The sequence below is a fragment of the Lutjanus erythropterus genome, chromosome 1, assembly GCF_056507025.1.
Source record: "Lutjanus erythropterus isolate fLutEry1 chromosome 1, fLutEry1.hap2, whole genome shotgun sequence".
NCBI lineage: Eukaryota > Metazoa > Chordata > Actinopteri > Lutjaniformes > Lutjanidae > Lutjanus > Lutjanus erythropterus.
In genome coordinates this window covers 21,225,738-21,251,830 of record NC_139317.1, presented here as the reverse complement: position 1 = coordinate 21,251,830, position 26,093 = coordinate 21,225,738, and the positions used below count along the sequence as shown (strand labels likewise).

General features: G+C 39.8%; 1 protein-coding gene across 5 annotated transcripts in view; it reads right to left on the bottom strand.

The window, feature by feature from the left end:
• Positions 1-26,093, bottom strand: part of sox6 (SRY-box transcription factor 6) — a 172,872-nt gene that overhangs the window by 72,152 nt on the left and 74,627 nt on the right. For all 5 annotated transcript variants that reach the window (XM_084716580.1, XM_084716603.1, XM_084716587.1 and 2 more), the window contains 2 exons: positions 15,203-15,292; positions 1,225-1,397 (listed from right to left, as the gene is read on the bottom strand). In XM_084716580.1, the coding sequence (XP_084572706.1) occupies positions 1,225-1,397; positions 15,203-15,292 (263 nt within the window). The remainder of the gene's footprint in view (positions 1-1,224; positions 1,398-15,202; positions 15,293-26,093) is intronic.

The following is a 26,093-nucleotide window of genomic DNA, read 5'->3' as shown; positions in this document are numbered from 1 at the left end:
CACCGCAATCCTTCTCATTCCAGCAGTCCCTCTTTCTACATGCTCACTTCATTGAGCATGACAACCTAGTTTTAAGTGTCATTTAATTTTCATTTTTAAATATAATTACAAAGTGTTCACTGTAAGATATCGGCCGTCTGCAAATGTGTCAAGATTAATTTGTGCTGGCTTCCTCACGAGTGTCAACAGTTAATTACTGTGTTGTATCTTGATGGCTTGATGACATTCTGGCTCTCAGCGGGCCCCCCCTCCTCCCCCTCCCCCTCCTCTCTTCCATTTTATTAATATTCTCCCATTTTCAAAACAAGATCAAATAATAAAATATCTTACATCACTGTTCATTTGTGCTGCTATGTCCACAAAGCCCGCAGAGCCAAGTGTAGTTTGCAAATGAACATCATTGATCGAAAACGAAATCAATACTGTTAATGTATTATTAGTGTACTATGACCAAATGCATCACTCCAAGGTATATGGTCTATCTCTTCATTTCCCACACGAAGGTCTGAGAGTGTGCTGAGAAAACTCTGAGTGAACTCCTTGCTGATAATTGACTCATAGCCATTAGGGTGGCTGGTGATAATAAAAGTGTCGCCTGTGTGGATAGTTTGTGTCCTTATTTCTTCCCAGACATTAACACACTTCATGGCCTCTGCTAATTTGCTGATTTGTACAATATGGCTCATTGGCCTGATTCACGCTGCAAATCTAATGCCAGGCTTGTTCTAATAGGAGTCGATTTATAAGATATAGAGGACTTCCATGTTTAATATAACGTTTAATTCACACATTCCCTCGCATTTGTTAGTACAAGTCATAATAACGTTTTTCCTACCACACAGCATAAATGTGGGCGAGAGAGCATGACAGAAATATCTGAGGTAATATAGAATATAACATCTCTTAAATTTAATATTATTCTAAATTCTTACCCAGGACGAACATTTTATTGGCCTATTTCAGGCATGAAATTTAATATGAAATAGAGAGTCAAGTGACAATTTGTTACAAATGTATTTAATGGAGTTTATTATAGAGACGAAAGGGGAAATAGAGTAAACAAGATTAAAAGAGGAAGGGGAATGTATGTTTGAAATAGCAAGAGAGAAGAAGAAAAGAGAAGGAAAGGAAAGATAAGCAAAGTGTGGAAAACATGGAATATAGTGAGGGGAAAAGGTTATTATCTGAGGTACAAAAGGAGACAGAGATACTGTGAGCAGTTACCTGTTCCTGCTGCTGACGAGCTAACTCCATTTGCTGCCTCTGTTTCTCCATCTGTGAGGCGGCGAGCTTCTTCTGTTCGTCGTGGGCAGCCAGAAGCTGCTCTCGCAGGCTGATCAGCTGGGTGATCATTGTTGAGAGCTGGTGCTCCTTTTCTGCCAGGCTCTCTGGAGTACCTAGTGAGAGGGGAGAGAGTTACAGGGAGCGATGTCAGGAGTGGAAAGGATCGACGCAAGATGGAGAGCCTGAGTCATAAACACAGATACAGGTATGCGTACCTGAAAGATGAAAAAAAAAGTACATAAAAGGTTTCATAGCAGTCAAGGCTAAATTGTCAGGGTGTAGACTTTTGTAAGAAAGCCTGCAGAAGGCCTTGGTCATTGTACACCACTAAATAAAAAATAAAAGTGACCATGCTGCACACACCGATCATCATATTGTGCTATAGTACTGTACACAATATATCATACAAAGAAAACCACACGGGCAGCGAACCGACTGTGGTGAATTGAGAAAGTGTTAAGGTCACACACAGCCTGGAGTTGTCTATTTTACTGTAGCTGGTGTTCACAGCTTTCACAGGGAGAAAGGGAAGGAATTGTTCCCAGCGCATGGACAAAGAGCTGCGGGGAGCTGTCAAACTGAGGTGGCAGCTTATGTCAGACTACCAAGGGTGAATATAAAGAAAGTGTTGAGAGTTAGTGTTTGCACTGGCCTTGACAAGTTTTTTATTATATGGCCTTTCCAGTAGCAACACATTGGCGGAAAACTTTGAAAGGATTGTTACAACTTGGCAAGAAACTGCACCAAAAGCAATGTTTACACACCAGAGATATGATCTGTACGCATGTTTAGTTAGATGTCTAGTCAATTAAACGTTGCTACCCTTGAAAGTTGGCACCAAAATTACTAGTCGTTTAAACTGTTTATTCATATTTTATTAATGCATAAGGACAGTTTACTGTTGAGTCTAAGGTGTTATGCAGCTGCCCTCCACTAGCCAGGGCTGCAGCTCTGACAGACGGTATCACCCCTCTCTCCTTGCTATTTCCTGGAAGGCCTGGATGTTGTAATCAGCAAAGTGGGACAGATGACAGCTCATAAACAGCACGGTTTGGCAGTATTTTGATTGAGAAAATGAAAATAAATTTGTATGTAGGCGGTGTCAGAATAAACTGACATATAAACATTCGAATGGAGCAATGTGTAACAACATTCAACACAAACATGGATGTTAACCTGTGAGGAGAGCAGCTCTTCAAATTGCTCTTTTTTGGATGTTTAAGCTTATCAAGTAATACATTGTGCTGAATTTTAACTGTTTGAGTGTTTTCTTACTTTTAGACTTGTCAGCTAGTCTAAATTAAAATTTCAAGGAAATAAATGCCGGGAACATCCCTAATTTCTATCATAACGATCAACACTAGGACTGAATCATTTTAAAATCTAATATCTAATTGTCTTTATTTTCACTGATATTGCAATTGTGATTGATTTGCAATATCAGCGGGAATAATAACAAAGATGTTGAGACATATTTTGTCATAAACAAATATTGGGGCTCCTGCTATTTGAAAATCGCAGTAGTCCATATTGCGATTTTGGTAAAATTTGGATTCTTTGAATCGTTCAACACTAAACATTATTTAATTGTCTGTTTAGTTACTGTATGCAATGACAGAACAATCGGCTTCCTTCTCTCTTTTCAGTCACATGTCCGCACTGTGTGTGATAGAGAGAGCGGCTCCGCTGCACTGCTCTCTCCCTCCGCCTAATCAATGCTAAGTGATCCTACCATTGACTTACACCGCCAACATAATTGCCAGTGAGAGGCTAGACAGTAACTCACTCTCCTCCCACTGCACTCCTGTGTGACAAGCTGATCTGGGAGAACATACAAAAAAAAGAGATGGGAAAACCGGCAGAAGAGACAGAGAGTGAGGGATAAAAGCCTAGAGATCCAGATAACAGTACAGTGTAGTCTGGCCTGGGGCCAACAGGAGCTGAATTCTTTCCTGGGTTTCTTCCTCTCGTCTCTGGCCACATCTGTCTTGAGTTTCTCCGAGAGCTCCCAGGGGCCCTCTCCACTCAAACTATTTTAATTTGACTAAACACCTGATTTATTTTATCTCTCCGATGAGGAAAGCCGTTTGTCTTAATAGGGCTTGTCAACCTCCAGAACCCATTCAGGGCAATTTACTGGCAGGCTTGTCTGAACCTCGGTTCGCCTCGCTCTGCCTTCGCTGCCTGCTGCAATGGAAGAGAGCTGCAATTCTCCATTTATCCTCCTAACGAAAAAAAAGCACCTAAAAGCAGCTATTCATTGGGCCTGCGTGCAGTTTCCAAGGCCTGAATTGACTTCTTATTCACCCGACTACACTTGTTGTGAATGGCTTATCTGTAAAATTGATACAATCAGCACCAATTTTATTAACCTTTGGCTGTGTCCATGAAGGAGCTGCCTTTTACAGGTCACCAGCAAGATACATCAGTCGTTGTCACAATAAATCACTGCTATCAATACTGTGGTGGGAAGGAGGGATGGACTAAAGAAAGTAATAAAGGAAGACAGACAGAGAGAGAAGAGAGAAAAGGAGAGGGGAAGATAGAAAGAAAGGAAAGGAAAAAATGAAAATCATCATCCAGATGAAGACGAGGCCCATCAGGCCTCAGGGCCGGCATAGGTGACCTTGAGTTGGCAACCAAACATCTGGACTCAATGACGCCCTCTCAGCCTGCCTAATTACACATTTCTGATGATCACTCACTAGTTTAGGACTGTCAACACTGTAAAAAGTACACAGAATTACAAAAATGTACTGGTATGTACAGCAGTTTTTTTTATATTTTGTGCTTGTGCGCCTGAATGTGCAGGAGGATTTGGCACTAAGGATCCACTGATGGGCTAGTCTGACTGTGAAGAGCTCAGTTCTGCCCGGACACCAAAAGAATACTAACAGAGGGCCCATTGTTTTGATGTTGAGCTGAATTGTGGGAATCCCAAACTACCCTCTGTTCTGCAATTTGGGCCTTTCCTCATTGTTAATTCTAATTTTTATCATTTAAGTCTTTTTTTCTAAATCAATTCTTAATCAAAAGAATGACAAAATAGTTCAGAATACTAGTGAATGCTGAAAAGGGACATTTATACCATTTTTTACTCCATAATTATTGCATATTTTAAATGCAGGTAAACCTGCTAAAAATAGCCAATTGACCCTTTTCTCATTGTCAGTAGATGACTTTGCCATTTTGTTTTTTCCTAATACACTGAAAATCCAAAACTTGTATGTGCAGGACAGCAGAGAGAAAGAGTTTTCTGCGTGTCCTGCTCTCAGTAATTTAATAGCTTCAAACTGAATCTCTGAGGTTTGAAGTTTTTATATGCTTTTTTTTTTCATTTCATGTTCACTTTCAGCTAAGGAGCTTTGTTACTGTTGATGACCTGACATTTACTAATTTTGCTGCTTCATAATAAAAGCTTTGGAATAAAATAATGGGGACTTTAAAGTGACGGATTTATTGGAAATATAATGTTTATCCATCATTCATGCACTCGACTGAAGATGAGTGCGTTTCAGTTAAATACACGCCTTCGAGTGGGTGCATACTCACAGGGCCGAAACATTTAGTGAAACAGAGTTGAGTTAAGCAGCTTGTGTATAAATGTGTATGAAAAGGGGGCAAAGGAGTCGCAGAAGTTACTGACGGAGGCAACAAGCTTTCATTTCCTTCGCTAAAAATAACACGTCCACTCAGGTGTTATCAGTTTGTATCACTGCCAATTGGACCAGAACTGATAAATACCTTCGATTACTGCAGTCATTTGACCCGGGACTGAATGCCGATTGTACCATTTCCCACTGAAGACAAAAGCCAGATGTTAGTGGTATTTTTGTCCAGGGCAAAAAGGGGCTTTAAACACAACTTTTGGTGTCTAAACATGCAAATGAGAAAACACGATGGAAGAATTTCACCTTTGAGACTGTACACAGCTTAGTGGAAAATCAGGCGCATATGTTTTTTGTTGAGTGGTTAGTGTTAAAATCTCTTTCTTCCTGCTTTAAATTATGGATCAGCTTTAAAATGCAGATAAAACTTTTATTGGGTGGTGCAGAAGAGGAGAGTCGTGGTCTGTGTCTGACCAGCCTGCTGACAAAAGAGGCCGTTTCCTGCATATTGCATGGCTTTTAACAGCAGTGGGGCTGGGGTCTGCCCGTTAACATGTCTCCTCACATTGCACTTCCGATGGCAGACAGACAGCCCAGAGATGCTTTGGCGCTACATAAACCCCAGCAGTCGGCCCAGACCTAACATGTTGTGACATCCTCCTGTTAGACGACTGAAGCCCAGTAGGACAATACCAGCCTGACACAGGAAGAGAATCCCAGGAGTGAGCGGTCAAGCTGTGCTGGCACTTTTCTTGTTTTTTTTTCCTCAGGCCACCATGTTAACTTCAGAGATGCTAGATTGACACGTAGGAGGAGGAGACGGAGAGGCGGTGCTGTTCAGTTTCAGCCCATTCAGCATTCACCTTTTGAGATTCCTGCCTCTTTTAAACGTCACAAAGTAGGGCAGAAAACATCAACGGGTGACTAAATAAATGATAAGAGGGAAACAAGCAGAGCCATGGTTGCTTGGGGAGGGATGGGGGTATTTGAGCCTTGGGGTCTTTGGATAAAAGGCACTTTGTAGGGGTGCGATTTGTTCTGTCCAATACCCACATCTCCCTCTCTCTTGGCTCCCTCCTCTCTGCTCTAATCAAGCAGTCTCTAATTTGGGTTCCAAGTCCAGTACCGGGGAAAAAGAAGGAGGCTTGTTACTTTGAAGAGTCCCGAGTGAATAACACAGATAAAAGATTCAGGCACAAAAAAAAGAAGAAAAGCGAGGCAGGGCGAGGGTGAAAAGGGGGAAAATCACAAGGCACCCTATTCTCTTCCCTTCCTTTGGTTACGACAGCTGAGCCATTATGACCAGATCTGAATTGAGTTTTTTAGCGCCAGAAGACTGGAATTTCTTTGTCTCTCTATCAGTCAGCTATTGTGGATGCTTCCATATGCTGCAAGCCTATCCTAAGTAAATTAAGACTTGTCTAAATGCTACGATTGTACCGAGCTGTATCTGCACACAGACCGCACATTGCTTGAATGCCTTGCGTGCTGAGGCTCTCTCCCTCTCTGCTCTCTCCTAAAGTGTGTGTGAATGTAGACACGAGTGTGTACAGATGTGTGTTGCATGCTGCTCCAATCGATGAAAGGTACATGCCTCTGAGTAAATGCACACGTGTGTGAACTCTGCGGTCATCTGACCCTTTGTCCAATCTTTCTGTGGAAAACACAAAGAGCCAATTGAATAGCAGCTAATGGCATCTATTGGTACCTTCTTTGGTGTTCAAAATAGGATTTTTCCTGCTCACAGACCTTTCTTCAAAACCATAAAACTGCTTTGACAAAAACGTGAAACGCAAGTCAGTGTTTATACCAAATTCACTTTTGGGATATTAAATATGACTGACACATTTTATCACACAAAAATCTGACATATTGATGATCTACACTGGCAGAAAATTAAACTAGTTTTATGGTATGTCTTTACTTTTAAGTACTGCTGAATATACACTTGTTCAGCAACGCTACAAGGCCATATGTGTTTCCAGTAATATGGTGTTAACGCGTATCCATGCCCTACAACCAAGACAATATGAGCAACAGCTGTTTTACCTGGCTTGCTGCCTCTGCCATGATATAAAAGCTGTTAATCTTGCCAATAAAACCCCATTAACAAGCATGAGCGATGAGTCACAAGCACCATGTCATCCACTGGCAGCAGCGACTCAGTCCCCAAGCTTCCTATATATGAACATATAGGCAGTAACGCATTACTCAGTCTTTTGTAACTGTAATATTACTACTTTAGCCAGTAGCAAGTAGTGTAAGGGATTACAGTTTTCAAAACATTGATTATAGTAATTATAAGTAATTAGTAGTAAGTAATCATGTTACAGTCACTAATCCAAGTAATGCTGTTCTACTGTGTTACAGGATTTATTTCTTGTCCTAGGTAGTAGTGATGCATGGATGGGCTCTGGGTTCATCTGAGTATGTACGTCTGTAGGAGCCATCCACCCGAGCATGTTATTTTATCCAATTTAGAGACCCATACATGTACCACTACTTGTCTCTGTAGGCTGTATTACTTTTTAAATTATATATCTTCCGGGTGATTTCTTGATTACGTGTTGTATTGATGCCTGAGTGTTTTCCTTAATGATGTACGTTAATGATGAGAGAAACGGCTTTCAGTGTTTTTGCAGTAATGTCACTGCAGCAAATATGTGGTACATTCAAGCAGCAAAACTAAAAACTGTGGTTATAAACTTGACAGACCAGATGAAACTAAATAATCAAAGAAGTTACAGCTGCTGTCTCATCGTGCGTAAAAGCACGCCCAGCCTCTGTCTCTGGGGAAATGCACCTTTTTTCCCTACTAATCACAATGTTAATTTTTACGACCCAGCTCATCAACCCTGTGCATTAACCACAGTGTCTGTTGTTGTAACTGTAGTCCGCACATTACTAAGAGAAAGAGTTTTATTAACACCACAGCCGAAATCTGGACAGCTAACAACAAAAGCTTTCTGGGTGTAACAGTTAGCTAGATTAGCGGTTACACTTTGGTGCACAATAAGGCTGCCAATAAGGTACAAAAGTAATTTAGCAATAAAACGAATTAATTTTGATACCAAGTAATGAGTAAAGTAATATAATTACTTTTCAAAGGAGTAATAAGTAAAAAGTAACTTATTACACACTCTGAGCAACTTACTCAAAACTGCACATAGGCTAGTTCCCATCATCTTCGTAATAAAAAGTCAGATCTTCTCAAAATTTTTAAAAGCATGGAAACTTATGTGCTTGAGACTTTCAACAGCTTTTCACTTTTTGGAAACACTAATGATAGTCTAGACAGTATATCTGTATTTCTATCTGCATGTGTGTGTGTGTGTGTACATATATATTTAAGTATTGATGTGATAATAAGACACTTTTCCAGAATCAAAATCATTCAAACGGCTCAGCAGACGATTTTTTTTTTAAGAAATCCTTTGATTGGCATATGGAGAGGTTATTAATGCACACACACTTCATCTACGGTGGTTTTGCTGTTCACGCTGAACACTGATGGAGGCTAATATTTTGATGATAGAGGAAGCTTCACTCTTCAGTATAATTATGCTAATGTAAAAGCTGCAGCACTTCACTGTCTATCCATGACACTGGACAAGGTACTTCATCAAAGCCAAGATAGAGGCTCGACCTGAACATACTACTCCACAGGGAATGCCAGCAACCCTGAAATTCACACTGAGGACAAAAAAAAAATAACTCAGCGCAGAAACTTTACTTCTGTCCTCTCAGTACTTGAATAATCATTCTTTGACTTGATAATGCAGTGCGACAAACCAGAGATCCGGGCACTACCGCACAGAGGGTGTTGTATGTATGCAAGACCGCATAAACCAAAGATCATTGCAGGAAAACAATCTCCAATCCTTCTATTCATCTCTCATGGCCTTTATGATGATGAGTCTGACCCCTGTGCCCTTAAAATAAAAAAAGCATACACTGTTTTCAAGGTCTCTCTCATACAAAGCTCTTAACGCCTGCAAGACACTGATGAAGGCAACAGCTTATTGTCTGCAAAACCTTGTGAGTGAATTAGGAGTTAGATGTTATCTCATACTCTTTTCAAAGAACATTTATTCAGTGCTCTTACCTATACAGCTGATAATTAAAGAAGAATGTACTTGATTCCAAACACGATCTTTCAAAACACTTTCCTGCTGTTGTCTTTGATGGACAAGTGTATCAACAATGCCTGCGTTTTGTCTGGCTTTAATCCACATCACAATAGCTGAACACACAGCAAAGCTCAAAGCAGTGCATAGTTCACAAAGTATAAGAACTTAGTTCTCTTTGAAGTAATTTGACCTATCATACATGTTTGTTTTAAACTTTATTATTATAACATCAGAGTGGCTTTAGGTAGGAGAGTGAATTAATGATGTCAGCTTCTTGAGCTCAAAATGAAGATGTGGTGGTCCACACAGAGGAGAGCAGGTGGGCTTGTAAAGAGGCAAGAGAGCTGTTTTTTTTTAACTATCTAATAAAAGAAGTTCTATTTTACATTGTTTTCTGCTGCTACTTATACTTTGTGTATATGCATGAGTTAAAGGGGGGGGGGGGGGTTCCTCACCCGATAAAGGGTAAGGGGACAGGGGGCAATGAGGCCAATTATGATTTGTGATATTGGGCTAATCAAATGAAATGTGACTTGACTTGGCTTGGACCTGACATGAGATTGAACATGATTGGCCAACATCATTTGAAGTAAGTAAAGTTAGGCTTGTGTTGTTGTGCATGCCAGTCGTTTGTTGACGTCTGTGGACTAGTTAGCTAGTAGCTAGTTTTCCCACACTGTTGCTGGAGTAGGACAGCTGACGAGATTGGGAACATGCATAAATGTCACATCCTTTGGATTTTCCTGGAAAAAATATGTGAAATCAGTGCATAGGGTATAAAAAAAATCAAAAAGTTGGGTTTCATTTTGAAAGTTACGTTACAATCCATTCACACATTGGCAGTACAGAGTGATTAATACATGTTTTTGGTTCATGTCGTATGTTTAAGTGGAGATTGTGCATACAACAGGAGGAGGCCCACATGGAGGTAAATTAGGTCTTAAGTGTTATTAAAAAAAGGGAAAGTTATTTAAAAAAAATCCAAACATCTCTCCTGGCCATTTGGCATGTGCTAAAGTCCCTAAAATTTAGATGTTTTGCTTTTCTTTCCCTTTATGAATGACAAAGGTGTGTTTTTGTCAAAATGTTTTACATTCTCTTCAAATGAAAACAGGCTTAATGCGCTTGTTTGCATGAAATGTATTATACAACTTTAAAAGTCTTTAGTGAAACAAACTATGACAAACTACTGGAATATGATTCAGAACACAAACTGAGAACTCTATCCCTATCGCACACACACACACACGAGGACAGCACTTCCTTTTTTACCTCCATTGCCACAAGCTAAATTCCTCAATTCATTAGAGGAGAAAAACACACAGTCCAACACTCTCATACATTCATCTGGCAAATGTGGCCTGAGGAATAATGATTTACTGTGGCTCATATTTCACCTGAGTGCACAGGGCAAACAGTTGACTGAAGTGTTGTGGAGAAAATGCTAACTGAGGCATTTTTGACTAGAGCAACTGGACAGATACTGTTTTGTGCTGTTTGTGTGAATGTTTTTGTATGTTTGGGTAAATATGATATGCATAATATTTATATACAGTATGTTGTAAAAACATGCAAGCCAATAGAAGTCTACAATACACAATTATTTTCCTACATGTTTCAAGTATTGCTGGAAAGTGAGTACACAGATACTGTGCTGTGTATCTACAGTGGCATCACACCCTCACTTTATGGACGCCATTAAGAATAAAGTTACATTTTTAAGGTAAATAATGGTGTTTTGAGGCTAACCTATATGGCTGAACAATATGGGCTCTGTGTTCACACAGTGGACTCCTTTCTGTCTGTGCAGGAGTAATGCCAGCACAGGTAGGGCCAGCATCGAATCAGTCTCAGCTGCCGCCCTGCCCTGCCCTGTGTTCTCCTCCTAAAGAGCTTCCACTTATCTGCCTGCCACAGGACTGTCTGCGTGCAGCCGACTACTGTCATGTAGACACCATTCTTAAATTGATTGTGACAGTGCAAGAGCCCCTGATTTTTCTGCTTCAGGACTCAAAATGCCATTTCAACGCTAGTGTACAATGCTAAGCTTTTTTCTTATTTTATACATATATATTTGCAAATTCCAGGAGAATGAATACAGCTTGTGTTCCAATTTAGTAACTACATATTTTCCTTCAGTTTGAGTAAATGCTTCAGCACTTTGCGCCCCCCACCCCCCCAACGGGGGGCCGGGAAACTGGCACTCAGCAGGGAAACTTAAACAGCTCTGTTGGGTATGAGGTTCAGAGGCCCTGCACAGAGCAAGCATGCAACAGAGAGCAACCTCATCTGTCGTAGGACTCTGTGTACTATATTTGTATACATTTGACATATTCTATGTGTGCATACATATGTGCACAGTTAGGACTGCACAATTAATCAAAATATTATTTAATTCAGAATATGGACATAGTCAAGATTCAAATCTCAGAAGCTGCGATTTTTTTTTTTTTTTTTTCATTAAGTTAAAATGTGTGACAAAACAGAATTATAATGAAGTACTGTCGTGCTGCAGAGATGTCGTGGCCTGCAAATCTTCTTTTTCGGATGGCTTTGTTTGGTACAAATGTCACATCATCACAATTTTAATACTTTTTTCAGTTGAAAATAAAATTGCTATACAGGTATGATCATTCCCACTAATCATGAATCACATTGCAATTACAATATCTGTCAAAATAATCACAATATGATTTATAAATTTATTTTTTTTTACCATATCGTGCAGTACAGTACAATAATATATGTGATTATGAACATCACAAATCATGCAGTGAATGGAGCTTTTTAAGAGAAAAATCTGTTTAAGGTATATAATTATAAATGTCAAGTCTAAAATCTTTTTCTCTGTCTGCTGCTTTGCACTCCTCCTTCCACCTTGCCTCCCATTATCTGCTACTTTCTGTGGTTTGGAGCCCTTCCAGCCGGCCTCCCTTTCTTGCTCTGTGGTTTTGTTCAGGAGATTTCATCTCCCTCCTCATCGTTCCTGCAGATTGACAGCTAAGCTCAGGTATGAAAACAAACAGTTAGCTCTGGAATTGACTGGTGAAAAGAAATCCGCCACTAATGCTCCTTCACAAACTCCTTTCTTTTTTTGCCTGCCCCTGCTGATACTAAGCCCTAACAGCACACAAGAAAAGGCAGATGGAGATTTGAGATCATTAACCCTTAATAACACCATTCTACATGTCTGGCTTAAGCGCAGCACCTCCACTGGATTATTGCACTTGTTTCCTCTTACTCTGAAACCTAGAAAAATGTCTTTACCTCGGAAACAGCGCATTATGTCTCCAAACACCCACACGTGAACAAGCTATAATTAGAGACGTGTCATCTGTAAGAGATAAATGCTAGGTTGGGTTAGCAGACCTTGAAAAGAGAATCTCTGATGTTGTTGATACAATTGTTTTGCTTTGTTTGTTTACTGTATGTGTGTTCACCTCAACAGCACAAAGTATTCAGGGCATGTTTGAACACAAGTGCGGTGAAAGAATGTCTTTTTTTTTTTCACAGGTAAAAGCCTCAGGTAAAGATTCTGTCACACCTATTGTTCTTGGCTTTCATTTTTTGAGACAAAATTATTCCAGCGCTCATCTCTGCAATAAGACAGTTACTTCTTCTTTCAAGGTTTTGATGTTTTGGAACAATGTCAAAAGGTAGCCTACAAAGTGCTCAGTATAATTGCTTGAGCAATCAGCATACAGTAGAAGATACAAGGCCACTCTGCCAGTAGGTGCTGCAGTCTTTATCTGCATGTCAACCTTTAGTCTCTAGCTTTCTTTCATTCATTTAAATCCTACAGGCGTGTTTGCCTTTTGTACCGACTTTAACCTAACAATTAATGGAACCTCTGATTCATCATAACACTTTAGATCTTAATCATAAGGTGTTTTCTGCTTGGTACCTTTGTTTGTGTTTTAATTAGGCGGACCTTGTGCGTCTCCAACCCTGGGCTTCTTTTTAATTGCCCGTATTTACATCAGGCAGACATCAAACGCCGAGAGAGAGAGACATTTGTAAGGGGGAGCACAAAGCAGCCCTTTGAAATGTCTACAGTCATATGAAATGGCATGCTAATTAAAAATCTAAGGCTGCCACTGTGATAGGGGGAAGCATTTATATTGGTAACTGTGGTGTATAGACTGTCTCCATAACTCATCAACAGACAGAGGCCATAGTGTTTATTATCAGACTCCCTACCTGTTTACAGACCACCAAGTAACCTTCCCGTTCCCATTCATCAAACAGGAGAAATGCCCTGCCTGTAATTTAACAGACCAGCTTTCAAAAGGCTAAATCATTTTAAACATTTTACCCGGTGCACTTTGATCTACAGTGGCATACAGTATACCAGGGCAGGTACAATGAATCTAGTTTACCAAGAAGTGATTTATCCTTCAGTTCATTAAGGTTATTGCCAATGAATATACTTATTAGAACATTCGACAGCCTTTTTTCCCCTTTGCTCTGCAAGTGTAATTAAATAATTAAAACCAAACACTAGTTTTATTTATGTATGTCACAGAGTCATCTTTTAGAAAAAGTAACACTTTATATTAAGGTGCCTCTAATAAACATTAGTTAACAGCTAATAAACCACTCATAAGATGCTTATTAATATTAATATGTGTTAACCAGACTGTATACCTGTTAAAAAAAACAAAAAAAATCCCAACAATCGAATGTTTCTCGTTAGATTATGTGGCATTTAGAAGCAGTATAGAGCACTATACACACTTTGGATTGGGTAACCCCAAAATGCATAGTTAATTGTAAATCTTAATAAAGCAACAACAAAGGCTTAATAAACGTTTAACAGTGACATAATAGATACGCTTATAGAACTCAATGTGTTTGCAATACTGTTATGAACAATTATAAGAAACTAATAAGGCTTTTATTAACATTTTAAAGTTGTCTATAAACTGTTAACAAGTTTCTTTCTGTGCAAATGCTTGTAAATGTATGCTATTATTAACACTTATATAGTCTTATTAACACATACCGATTTAACAGGCATCTTATAAGGGCCTTATTACCTGTTAACCAATGTTTATTATAGGCACATTAATATGTTAGTATTACCAATTACCAAAAAAAAAAAGATGTAAGACCCTAGCATTTAAAAATGGGTACTATAGTCCAAATCCAAAATACTGTGTTTGAGTTCAGTGATTTCTCACAGAAACAGACAGTTACTTCTAACCAATCGAACACACTTAATTTTAGCTTGATTTAAAGTGAATAGTCATGAATCAGGCAGGGTGGCCAAAACAAAAACAGATGTTCTGCACCAGAATTAAATTTTCAAAGGCTGGCTGTAGTGTTGTTGTTGGAGAAGTCAGTATTACAACTTCCTTAATCTCTGATTATGATTTAGTACAGCAAATATATTACATATTTCTCCTTTAAGTTCATATTGTCCAGGTGGATTCCATGAAATAAAAACAAGCCACAAGAAGTTGTCTAATGATCGGTGAGGGAGAGTGCAGGAGTCAGTGACAGCCTGGTGTTATCAGCCAGCTGGTATTGTGCTTTCCTGTGCTGTATAAACACACCAGCTCTCAGTAACAGTCAGTGCTAAGGACTGAGCAGCAGCCCTGCCCATCCTCGGCCCACCTTCACCCTGTCATAAACACACATTTTGGGGGAGTGCTGAGTTGCGTGCTGCCGTTGATACACCGCATGGGGCGTTCACTGTCAGAGTCGAGACATTCCACTCAAACGCAGGCTCACTAAGGAGACGACTCTCTGTGTCTCCTCTCTTAACGGCTTCTCTCCTCTCAGCTCGGCCATGCTCTGTTTACATCAAGCACACTTTGGGTTCAACAATTACCAGAGCGGCATGGATGTACCGCATGTGCCAGAGAAGAGTAGCGAGGGCTCAGAGCCGTCTAAAGGGACAACAACAATAAACCGCTGACAAGCACAGAGAGCCTCAGAATGGGTCTAAATGGGCTGGAATTTTGAAGACAGCACTTTGGACAGAGTCGGGCATTCCAACAAAAGATAAGAGAAGGGAGAAATGAATGAGGAGGGCAGCCAAAGGCCTTTGTTTTATTTCAGAGTACAGGGCTGTGTCTGAGATTATACCGCACATAGATAATGTATGCCTGATAGGAATGAGGGACTTGTTAACGCGGCTAAAAGTGGTGTTTGTTTGGTAGCGGCTAGTCCTACCTTTGACTTCTGCCAGCAGTTCACTTGTGTTGAGCCTCTCCATCTTCTCTTTCCAGTCTTTAGAAAGAAGTTTCTCCATGCATGAGGATTCTGAAAAAGAAATAAATATAAAGCAATTTGAATGAAAAATAAGTCACTGGTTATTGAATATTGTGTATAGAGTATAATTTCTATATTTTTCCATAGTTTTGTGGATGTTATAAATCTCTAAATCTATTTGGGGAAATGAAAATTAAAGAAAGTCAGTGTACCAGATGAAAGAAGGGTATTTTATTTGATGGTATTGCACAGTGAACATTAAAAGAGACTCAGGCTGACAGTAGAGAGATGAGCTAAGGGTGGAGTGAGGAGGGAAGCAGGCATTGTGGGGATAGCATAACGGCAGAGACGCTCATTAAGCGGGAGGCAAGGAGTGAGACTGGGTACGTTCGAGCGTTCACATAGCTGCCAATGATGAAAACAATTAACATTTGTCCAGAAGACAATGAATCAGAGGAGAAATGGCTGCAATCTGCCATGCTGTCGCTGGGGTAGCTGATAAAGAACACACTGGGCCGACTGACCCAGGCCTCCACCATCCCTGCACTGCATAGGGGTCAGCCTGTTCCCATCAAACACCAGCAGCACAAGCAAGCCTCCACCTTGAGCCACTGTCTCCACCAACTGCCTCCAGTCTGAACCGGATCAAGACGTGCACCATCTAGTCCCGCTGGGTCTGATTAAACAAGCAGCAACCCTGGACAATCCAACTCTGGAACAGTAATTAAAGGGATAGGTCGGATTTTTTAAGTGAAGTTGTATGAAGTACTTATCGATAGTCAGCGTATTAACTACAGTAGATGCTGGTCTGCATGCCCACAGTTTGGAGAAGCAGAGAGGAGCACCAGCAAGGAAGCTTCACAATGTACTGCTGTGAACAGGGTCAGCAACAAAAAGTATTTTAGCCACTTACAAAAAGTTCCCTCTAAAAGAATCAATATCATTTTACGTGTACACTATTTTTTAGAATATTTTCACTGCTTTACTTTGACGTGAGACAGGAACTCAGTTAAGCCAAATATTGCTCTCTCCAAACCAACCAGGCTCCACAGGAAAAATCAGCGATTTTACCTCACAGGATGTGGGAGGTGTTGGTCTACCACTGCCACAATATGTTAGTTTGTTTGTGTTATTGTGTGACTTCGGTGTCACACAAAGTCACACAAACTAAAAGATCAGGCAGCTGTAGACCAGCAACTCCCAAGTTACTGATTTTGCCTGTGGAGCTTGGTTAGTTTGGAGAGAGCAATATTTGACTTGGCTAAGAGTGCTGAAAATATTTTAAATATAGTGTACACTTAAACTGATATTGATTTTTTTTTCAATTGGACCTTTTCAAGTAGGTAAAATTCCACAGCAGGTTATTGCTTAGCTTATGTGCTGGTCGTCCTCTCTGCATCTTGAAACTGGAAGCACGCCGACCTACTGTAGCTAATACACTGATTATTGACCTTATACAACCCCACATCAAATAATTCTAACTATCTCTTTAATGTACTGCTACTAATGTCTATTTGATGAATATAAAACGGGTGTGCTGATCTCAGGTTTCACAGAGTGCCTGAGGATGATATAATTTGTAAAACCGTGTTTCTCTAGATTTGGAGCAAAATGCAAAACCAAAACAGACACACTAATTATGACCACAAAGCCCCAGGGCTCCACAATGAATTGTCCAATCACATATCTAACAGTTAATCATTCATGATCATAGTTCTGGCAACAAAAGGACACCATTCATAAGCCTGTTAATGTTTCAAATGATGCCACAGAGGAGGTTTTTCTCAGTTTGACGTAGCTGTCATGTGTTTTTGATTCCACGTAATGTGAAACACAGAGAAACAAGGGAAAAGGCCGAGAAGGGCCTGTCACATGTAATATTTTGGACTTTTCCAGTTTTCACTGTTATCATGTTCGACACCAAACAAAGAAGGGATTTGTACAGTTGAGAATGTATACAAGTGTTGTTTCCTTATATCTGTTTGTAACATCTCTTGCCCGCCGCATCCACAAACCAAACACCATAGCTCTCTCTGACAAACACACTAACTTCAGAGAAACTGGGAGTAACAGGGAGTCAGTAGTTCTTGTGGCCTTGTTTAAGGATGGCTTTCAGAGAGATCAAGCAGAGTGACCATTTTGTTTGATTGTCCACTTCCTCCAATGTGATGGGGGTCGACAGGACATCTTCAGCTTAGGGTCATTATAACATTACTTCTGCTTTATTGACTTTCCAATTCCCAACTCACAGTTTGTCCCCTTGACCCCAAGACAGGGAGAGAGAAAAGGCTGCGTGTGTTGTGTGTGTTTGTGTGGGTTAACTCCCTCTGTGGCACAAAGATCACAGATCTTAAAACAGAGGTTAAGGGCAGAGGGGAGTAGCAGAGCTCAGCGCTTCTTCCCTGCACCTCACCCCTGGGTGAGACAGCTTCCTCTCCCGGAACAACAAATCCTCCCCTCAAATCATAATCTTTGGACACACAGAACAACATCGGTGGATGACATTTTCCCCCCTAAAACACAGAAAAGGCTTCTTTTTAAAGTGGTGTAAAGGGGAATTAAACAAACGCAGTGAACATATGTTAATATGCACACATATGCTCCCTCTCTCAAGCACACACACACAGATGCACACACACATACGTACACACACTTTCATCACAGATGCTGCTCCAGCACTTGATCATTAAGGAATGCACCAACTGTTGGAGATAATGTGGTGCCAGCTTCCATTCTACTCCAGTCCTCCCCCTCCTTTCCACCTCCCTCCCTCCCAGGAGAGCTGACGCTCCCTCACTTCTCCATCCCTTCCACCGGGCCAGACACGACCTGCCAAGTCCTCCAACAGGAGAGACTACAGCTGGAATGCACCGCTGTCCTCCCTGCCTTCCACCTGGGAGAGGTGAATAATGACCTGGATTAGTCTATAAAATAACTCTCAAACATCTTTCAGTGGTCGAACAGCGTGGACAAAACAGGCAACCAAAAATGGATTTGGTGAAAGCAGAGCAACTTTTGCGCAGGCGTGCTTGAAGGAAACAGTAAATGAGTCAGATATGTCTGGCTTTTTTCAAAGCACCCTTCCACAGCTTATTTTTCAGAAGAATTTAGATTAATAGCAGGAATGCTAGTTCAGTTTCTGAAATGTCTGTCTGTTTTTTTCTGGAGAAATTATTGTAGATGCCAATGGAAACACTGGTTAGTATCAACACAATAATTACTGTCAAGTTATGACACAGAGAATGTCAGAAACTGATACACACTGTCTTCACCATAAAATAACAAATCATTCCTGATAAAAGATTCACACTTCACTGATTTTCAAATGAAAGCCAAACATAATTGTCAAAGACAGTTGGTGCAGAACTTCTGAAGTTTTCTGCTCTTGTCCTTTCAAAGTAGGACATCACATACTGGGGAATTAGCTAAAACAAGAGAAGAGTCCAGTGAGTTTATTTTTATTTTCCTATGGGGGCTCTTAAATCTCTCGCACCCCCGCCCCTTCCATTTCTCTCCCTCCCCCTCTCGAGATAAAATGCTCTGTGGCTGGGGAGCAGGCCATTCAGCTGGGATGAGAATGGAATGAAAACAATAGCCCTTATCAGGCTCTTATTTACATTTTCCCAGCGTCCCTGCAGTAGACAGCTTGGCTTGTCACCAAGCCCAGATCGCCCCACTGGACCCAGACCAACTTCCTCCAGCCCCAGCGATTCCAATGGTCCCTATGGACCCTCGCCTGGCACGGACCCCCTCCACTCTGCAGCTCGCACAGATAGCAACATACAAGACAAAACTACTGGAGTGTGTGTCCAAGACGTGTTCCCATTGAGAGAGGAATGGTTTCTGGACTACTAAGCCCGTCTGGGTCTCATTGTCTCCTCTCTGGGGCTGGTGCTGTATAGCTGGAAAAATGCCCTGAACCCTTTCCCCAAGATTTTTTTTTGAGAGTTTCCAAGTGGCACTCAGAAGAAAGTGAATAGTCATCACTGATTTAATTCAGCCAAATTCAATACGTTTATCTCTTATCAGCGCTGTCATCTGTGGTGTACAGCTTCCCTGTGCAGGTATTCTGTGATCTCATTGATGTGGGTGAACAGGAGCTGGGATTGAGACACCTAAAGCCGAGATGCGTTGGCTAGATTAGGCTTCTTTTTTTTTTTTACTGTACTAAAAACAAAGCTAATGATCCCCATAAATCTCAACATAGGAATGTTTCTAGGTTGATGTGTGACATAAACAAAGCTTTCAGCACCTGGCAGTCAGCGCTGCCAGAAGATCATGTTCAGTATAAACCACAGTAGTGAGGCTAAGAGGCAGGTTATACCACCGACTATCTGTCCTGACACCCTTAGGGGAAAATTTCTTCCTCTCATATTTCATACAGTTAATAATCAGAATTCATTTTTTATTGTTCAGGCAAAGTAAGACAAAACACTTATTAAATTGAGTGCTAGTTAGCTATAAATGCCTGTGGTTGGAGAGGCAAAGGTAGGGGAAAGTCGTTTGCTAATTTATGTTTTTATTGCCGCTCTAAACAGAGTCGCTCATTCAAACGATCATTGCAAACTGTGGAAAAGCTCAAATCGCTGAGTGGAAACACCAAATAGACAAATAAACACAGCTTCAAACAAATCAAGTCTTGTCACTTTGGAATTGGATTGGACAGTAATAAAGCAGATCTTAAAAATTCATGACACACTAATTTTCAAATTGCTCCGCAGATTGCCACAGAGATATGAAGTCCAGTGTGTATATTAAACTAAGCACAAAGGCCATCCTCACTTTTACATATCCATGTTTTCAATCTCTAATGTGCAAAATGTGTTGATGCAACAAAACATGCCGTCATGTTTCAAAAGACAGTGACTGCCTCGCAGCACAAAAATGGTTTGTTACAACATGTAGCAATTGGTATTTTATTACCCTGTGTGTTGTCAGCAATGAAATCGTTTCAACTGTCTGCCACCACATTCTGAGCGTCTGTGTGTGCACTATTCTCCCGGGAGAAAGATGATACTTGTGCTAAAGTGTTTGTTGTGTTGAAAAGCAGTTGGCAGAGAAAAGAGGGCTATCTAGCAGAGTCAAATTAGCCATAAGTCATGGATAACAGACCAAGAGACCTCCCCTTTAGCATTGGCCTTGTATATCAGTTGTCCCAGCCTCGAGGGGAAACATGTAATTACCAAATCAATGATCAACTGACACTGACCATATAAATAATTTCCTCCCCAGAATGCAGGGGCCCGTACTGTGCAGGCAAACAGGGAAACAATGCTATTTGCAGTCAGGAGGAACCGCAGAACACAGGAAATGGGGTTTAAGAGTCTCTAAACAAGCTTGAGCTTGAATGGAGCACATATTTTACAATTTGTCATAATCCAGTTATAGTCAACCAAAACCAAAACCTCCACACAACACTAAAATTGGCATTAGGAAGATCTACAAACTGCTATAACAAAACTGAAGAATTCAAGAAATAAATACAGAGTGACTCTAAGCATGACATAAAAATAATTTCTTGTTGCAATTTAAACATGTACAATGTAAAACAAAAAACAAAACAAAAACATTAAACTATACTACAAAGTTAATGTCTTGGCTGCCCTGAAATGAATAGACTGAATTTTAAAAGACAAGTTGAGGTGATTTTGTAATGATTCAAAACAAGTAGATCTTTCTAGTCAGTGCTAATATGCTGATCTTTAGAAACTTAATTTGATGAGTTGGTTGGACTTTGTACAGTACAGTCATTCAACTCATCATTTCAAGTCTTCAAGTTAGAAGAACTTATAAACCTAAGTTCAGTGTTCTGAAAATAAATATTAAAATGGTAATGGGAAGTTTAATTCACTCTAATAGATAAAACTTATATATTTACATTAAGTTAATGAGAAGACATTAATTCCATTAAATTCATGTTTGATTTTTTGCAGTTTAGAATAGCTGTTCAAAATATTTAAAAAATTCAGTGTTGAAAAAACCTAACCTACCAGTCACCATCATTTACTTCCTGCACAATAGACTGAAGGTTAATATGCTGATGCTCCAGCAAAATAAGCCTGTAAGTATATAAAATATGAAAACATTATATATGAAAGTTGTTGAAAAAATCTTTGCACAAAGTGAGGACAGGTTTTAGGCTGTACAAAGAGCTCTAGAAATGGTGAGTAACAAAGACGCTTGCCCAATATCATGTCCTGTATATGTTCACAATAAATATGTTGGAAATGAAAAATAACCTGTCTAACTGGGGATCTTGTCAAAGAAATATTATTGTTTGATATGTTGACTGTGGGCTGATGATGCTTAGCTAAAATGTCGAATAAAGTGAGAAACGGTATGAGGAATATCTATTGCTTCGTTTGAAAATGACACAAATCACTTTGATTTTGCACCGATTTATAGAATCATGCGTTATGCATTAATGACTCCTCTATATAATATTAGTGCTTTTGATTTACTTCCTTATTTTGACTGTATCAAGCATAAAAACTATGTGCTGAAATTCTAAAAAAAGAAAGATGAACTGGAATGTCTTAAATAGCTTTTTATTTATATATATAAAAACGCTCTCTCTTACATTCAATGTAAGATACAGTATATTTCTCCATTTTAGGCATGAATTTCTCAGAAATAAAACTCTGAATCTCAGTCAGACAATGATAAGCTGACGTCTAATTTCCCATCCACTCCGCACTGCACGGGAAACAAATCAAAAGTCGAGATTGATAAAAAAGAAAATGACTGTGACACACTCCAAGGAGTCCTTTGAATATCTTAATCACAGACACACTAAAAACAAGACCCCATCATCACACCAAATAAAACATAATAATTACAAGAGGCAGGCAGGGAAGTGAAATGCAGAGAGAAAACATGTTTTTGTCATTCAGCCGGTAGTCCCTGAGACAACAGCTGTTGGATGCTGCAAATACTCCTGAAGTCTCCATAATCATGGCGTTATTGAAGTGAGGACAAAAAGGGCACTAATTGCAAGGGAGCAATCGGAACGCAATAGGTTACACACCCGGGTGATGCCGCACAATGCAAACGCTAAAGAGGGAGCTGGGGGGGGAGAAAAAAAACGTTCTGAGCACAACAGTGCGTTGTCGCTCATTTTCAGGCAATTACCTTTCCTCGTTGTCAACAGTTTTAATAACCTCTACCATTTCCAGAAGACTTTTTTTGGTGCAGTTAAATAATTCCAGCTTTTTAATATGTAATTACTAGTGCTGGCATGCATAAATAAAAAGGTCCAGACATGTCAGTGTATTGTGGAGCACCTGCACCTCGTGGTGGGCTTTCTTTAACTGACACCTAATCATTATTCCACTTGGTGAACATCTCTGTTAGTCACCTTTAGACTATCCTGTTTGGTCATGTAAACAGTGGCTATAAATATACTGTAGGTAACCTGGAGGAGAATCTGACATGTACTCCCTTGCTGCCTCATTTCCTTTCATCCTAATTTCTTTACTTCTTACTGTACCTTACCTCAACAGGATGACATATCCAGGGGGCAGAAACATGTCCCAGTTACAACTACAATTGGGGCTAAAATAATCTAACTAGTATGGCTATAATAATTTAATAGAAAATAAAATAATAAAATAATGAAAAGCTTAATTTCCAAAGTAACAAATTACTCATATATGTGGTAATGGTAAAGTAATTTAGTTAGTTTTGAGAGAAGAAACTACTAACTATAACTATTTCAGTAACTTGCCCAACACTGGTCTCCTGCCTGAGTCGTATGGTGTGAGGGGAGACAGAGACGCTGTGCTGCTGTCAAAGGAGCACTGACTGGGATTACAGCATGTTCAATCAATTACAAAATAATAGCTTAGTGTATATTTCTCTCTTTCCCCCAACAGTATGAATAAGTCACAAGATTTGTTACTAGTTACTTAATTCATTTATTAAATATTTTTGGAAAAAAAAAGTAAAAAATGACATAATGACATAATGGTAAAAGTGCCAACACAAGTTGTTAGTAAGGTTGTCAAAAGTATCAAAGCATCAATAGTTTTTCCAATACCACATATTTAAAAACAATACAATACTAACATTTAATAGTACTGAAGGTATTGAAACTATAAGAAAAGTGATCTAAGTGCACATATTGTCATGTCTGAAATTTATCTTGCAGCGGCAAAACCAGACAGTGTCCATTGAAAAAAAAATCCTATATTTTTTCTTTTTGTCGTGGTATCAAAAGAGGTATCAAGTATCTTTTTATTATATCAGTATTGTATAGAAGTTTAAATTTCTGCTATCATGCTCTAGTTCGTGCTCATGGTTCAGTTGTAATTCTTCTTAATGAGTCAAAGGTCTTTTTGTGAATAGGAGTTTGAGAAGCAGCTTTGTGAAAGCTGAGCAGAAGGTTGATATTGTATCAACAGTCTTTTACAAAGTGGTAACCATAGTTTGAGTTTGTATTCAAGGAATAAATTCTGTTCAATTCAATGGTCTGTTCTTGGATATTTGGTGAACATTTTGTCTGCTTCCATCAAGTTTATTTCTATTCCTTGTATTTAATCCATTAGCAACTGAAGGCTGCAGAGTTAAATGCTAAGTGGACTGAAAGACCTCGACACACAACCACAGGTCAGAACTTTTATGGACGGTGCAGTTCTACCTAGGAAAATAAGATGCAGGTAACTTTTTGTTATTTTAGATGGCCTGTGTGACCAGGAACATCTTCTTTATCCCTCACCTTTATCTGCACCAACGTGTTAATCCCACCATGTTGACCTGGCCATTCTGAGAAGACGTACACACACACAGCACCCTGACCTCTCTAAATAGGACACGTGTCTATCAAGCATATATGAGTTAACCATCCCCGAGGGGCTTCACCTCCTGAGCTGAGCAGCATGTGACCTCTCCCAATCCATTTTACTGCGGCACTCTGTGGCAATCAGGCTTGAATTATTAAAGTGAGCAGTGAGCAATGATCAATTCATTGCGGCCCTTGCTCGCAGACTGCCCGGCCGTACTTCAGCAGAAATGACATTGAGAACACTTGAGTATGCTTCCAGACAATGCACATAAATGTGAAATATGTCAGACCCAATATGTCAATAATCATAACTGTACAGGCTGAGGCCATGTCCAGGCTAATCCTACAGAAATGCTGTTAGATGGCTGTGGGGTGAGCATGTTTCAGTGCCAGGATGCCTTAAATGCTTTTTTTGGGAGAAAGAGTGAGAGAAGTTGAAGGGCTGACAAGAATCTAGTGTGCCTCAACAACTTCTGTACTTAACTTCCTCGGAGAATGTTTGAAAGAATTATTCTGGATATTAAAGGAGAAACTTGCAATATATTTACTGTAACTTATCATAAAATAACCATCACATAGGTCATCAGAGATTACATACTAAACTGAAATACTCCTTTCTCTGACACCAACACTACAGCCATGGTGTCCCCCTTTAAAATGTCTATTTTGGGCCGGAATAAAAGTTTTAGTTTGTCCATCTCACATTAATTAATTTAAATTAATGCAGAATGTTCGCTGAATGAGTATGTGTCTGTTCATGAGTCGTAAGATATCATTAATAACCTTGTAGAAGGAGTAGATGTTGATAGTAGAGTAGATAATGATTTAAAATTAGTAATATGTTAATGGAGTCTGGCAGGCAGTAAGATAGCCAATCACTGAAGTCCAACTTGTATATTGTGTATTTGTCTATGTGTGTTTTTGTAGCAGTGGGCTTTTGTTTTAGGATAACGGACTTAACTTTACATCAACAGAAATGACTGTTACAAACAGATGACCAAATTATAGTGTAGGACTCGTCAACTCTTTTTATTGTAACTTTATAATGTTGTGCTTGTCTTGTGCTCCTGCAGCAATCCTGCAGTCGGCTTGAGCTTCCTCGTATATGGGAGGAGGGGGCGAGGGGAAACAACTAATTTCAACAATAAATCATATATTAAATAGGGATTAAACCTATTTAATATACCATCGATCACTACAACTCGCTTGTTGGACTGCAATACTCATTTTTAGATGCACAATTGCTACATGTCTCTCGCTTTAATTTAACATGTCTTGAAGAAACACTGCTGAAGACTTGTAGCCCTTGGAGAGGGCATGGGCCAGAAAAAGCCAAGATTCAAAGTCAAATTGCAGCCCCTTATCTACACACAACTTGTGGAAAAACAAAAGCAAAGAAGTTGAAAGAGAGGCAAAGATTGCAGGAAAGTATGCAACTCCAGGAACCTGGAAGTAGGAGGAGGAGGGCAAGGAAAAAAAATCCAATCAAAACTTCGTGAGGAGCAGATGAGGAGCCAAGATAAACCAGTACTCAGAGCCCCCAAAACTGCAATCTCCCCTTAAGCCGGAGAGTGGCAGCTGGCAGAACAGCTGGTGAATAGGATTAATGTCAGAAGAATGAAATAAAACTCAACATATGTCCGAGCCTGAGGTGTTGGGACTGTGCGTGATTGTGCCCCCGATGGATGCCATGTGTGCATCTGGAAGGAGCTGCTGTGCTGCTTCACTCTCTACCCCACAAGGTCACTTTTAAGAACTAGGACCATTAAATGCTTGGATAGCAAAATGAACTTTTCATTCCCTCTCCTCTCCCCTTCTCTGCTTCGAAGCATCTATTCAGGCAGCAGAGGGAGTCTATTGAGCACGGATATCAGTACAATGCACCCCACAACTCATCAGGGAAACAAACAATTGCTAATTTGATTAAATTAAAGAAAACCAGAGTACATGTATAAAGAACCGGGCAAGGCCAAAGACAAGTGGAGGTTTTATTAAAATGGAGCAAGATGAAATGTGTTTTTTTGTTTTTTGTTTTTTTTTTTAACACAATTGTCTATTTGATAATAGTCA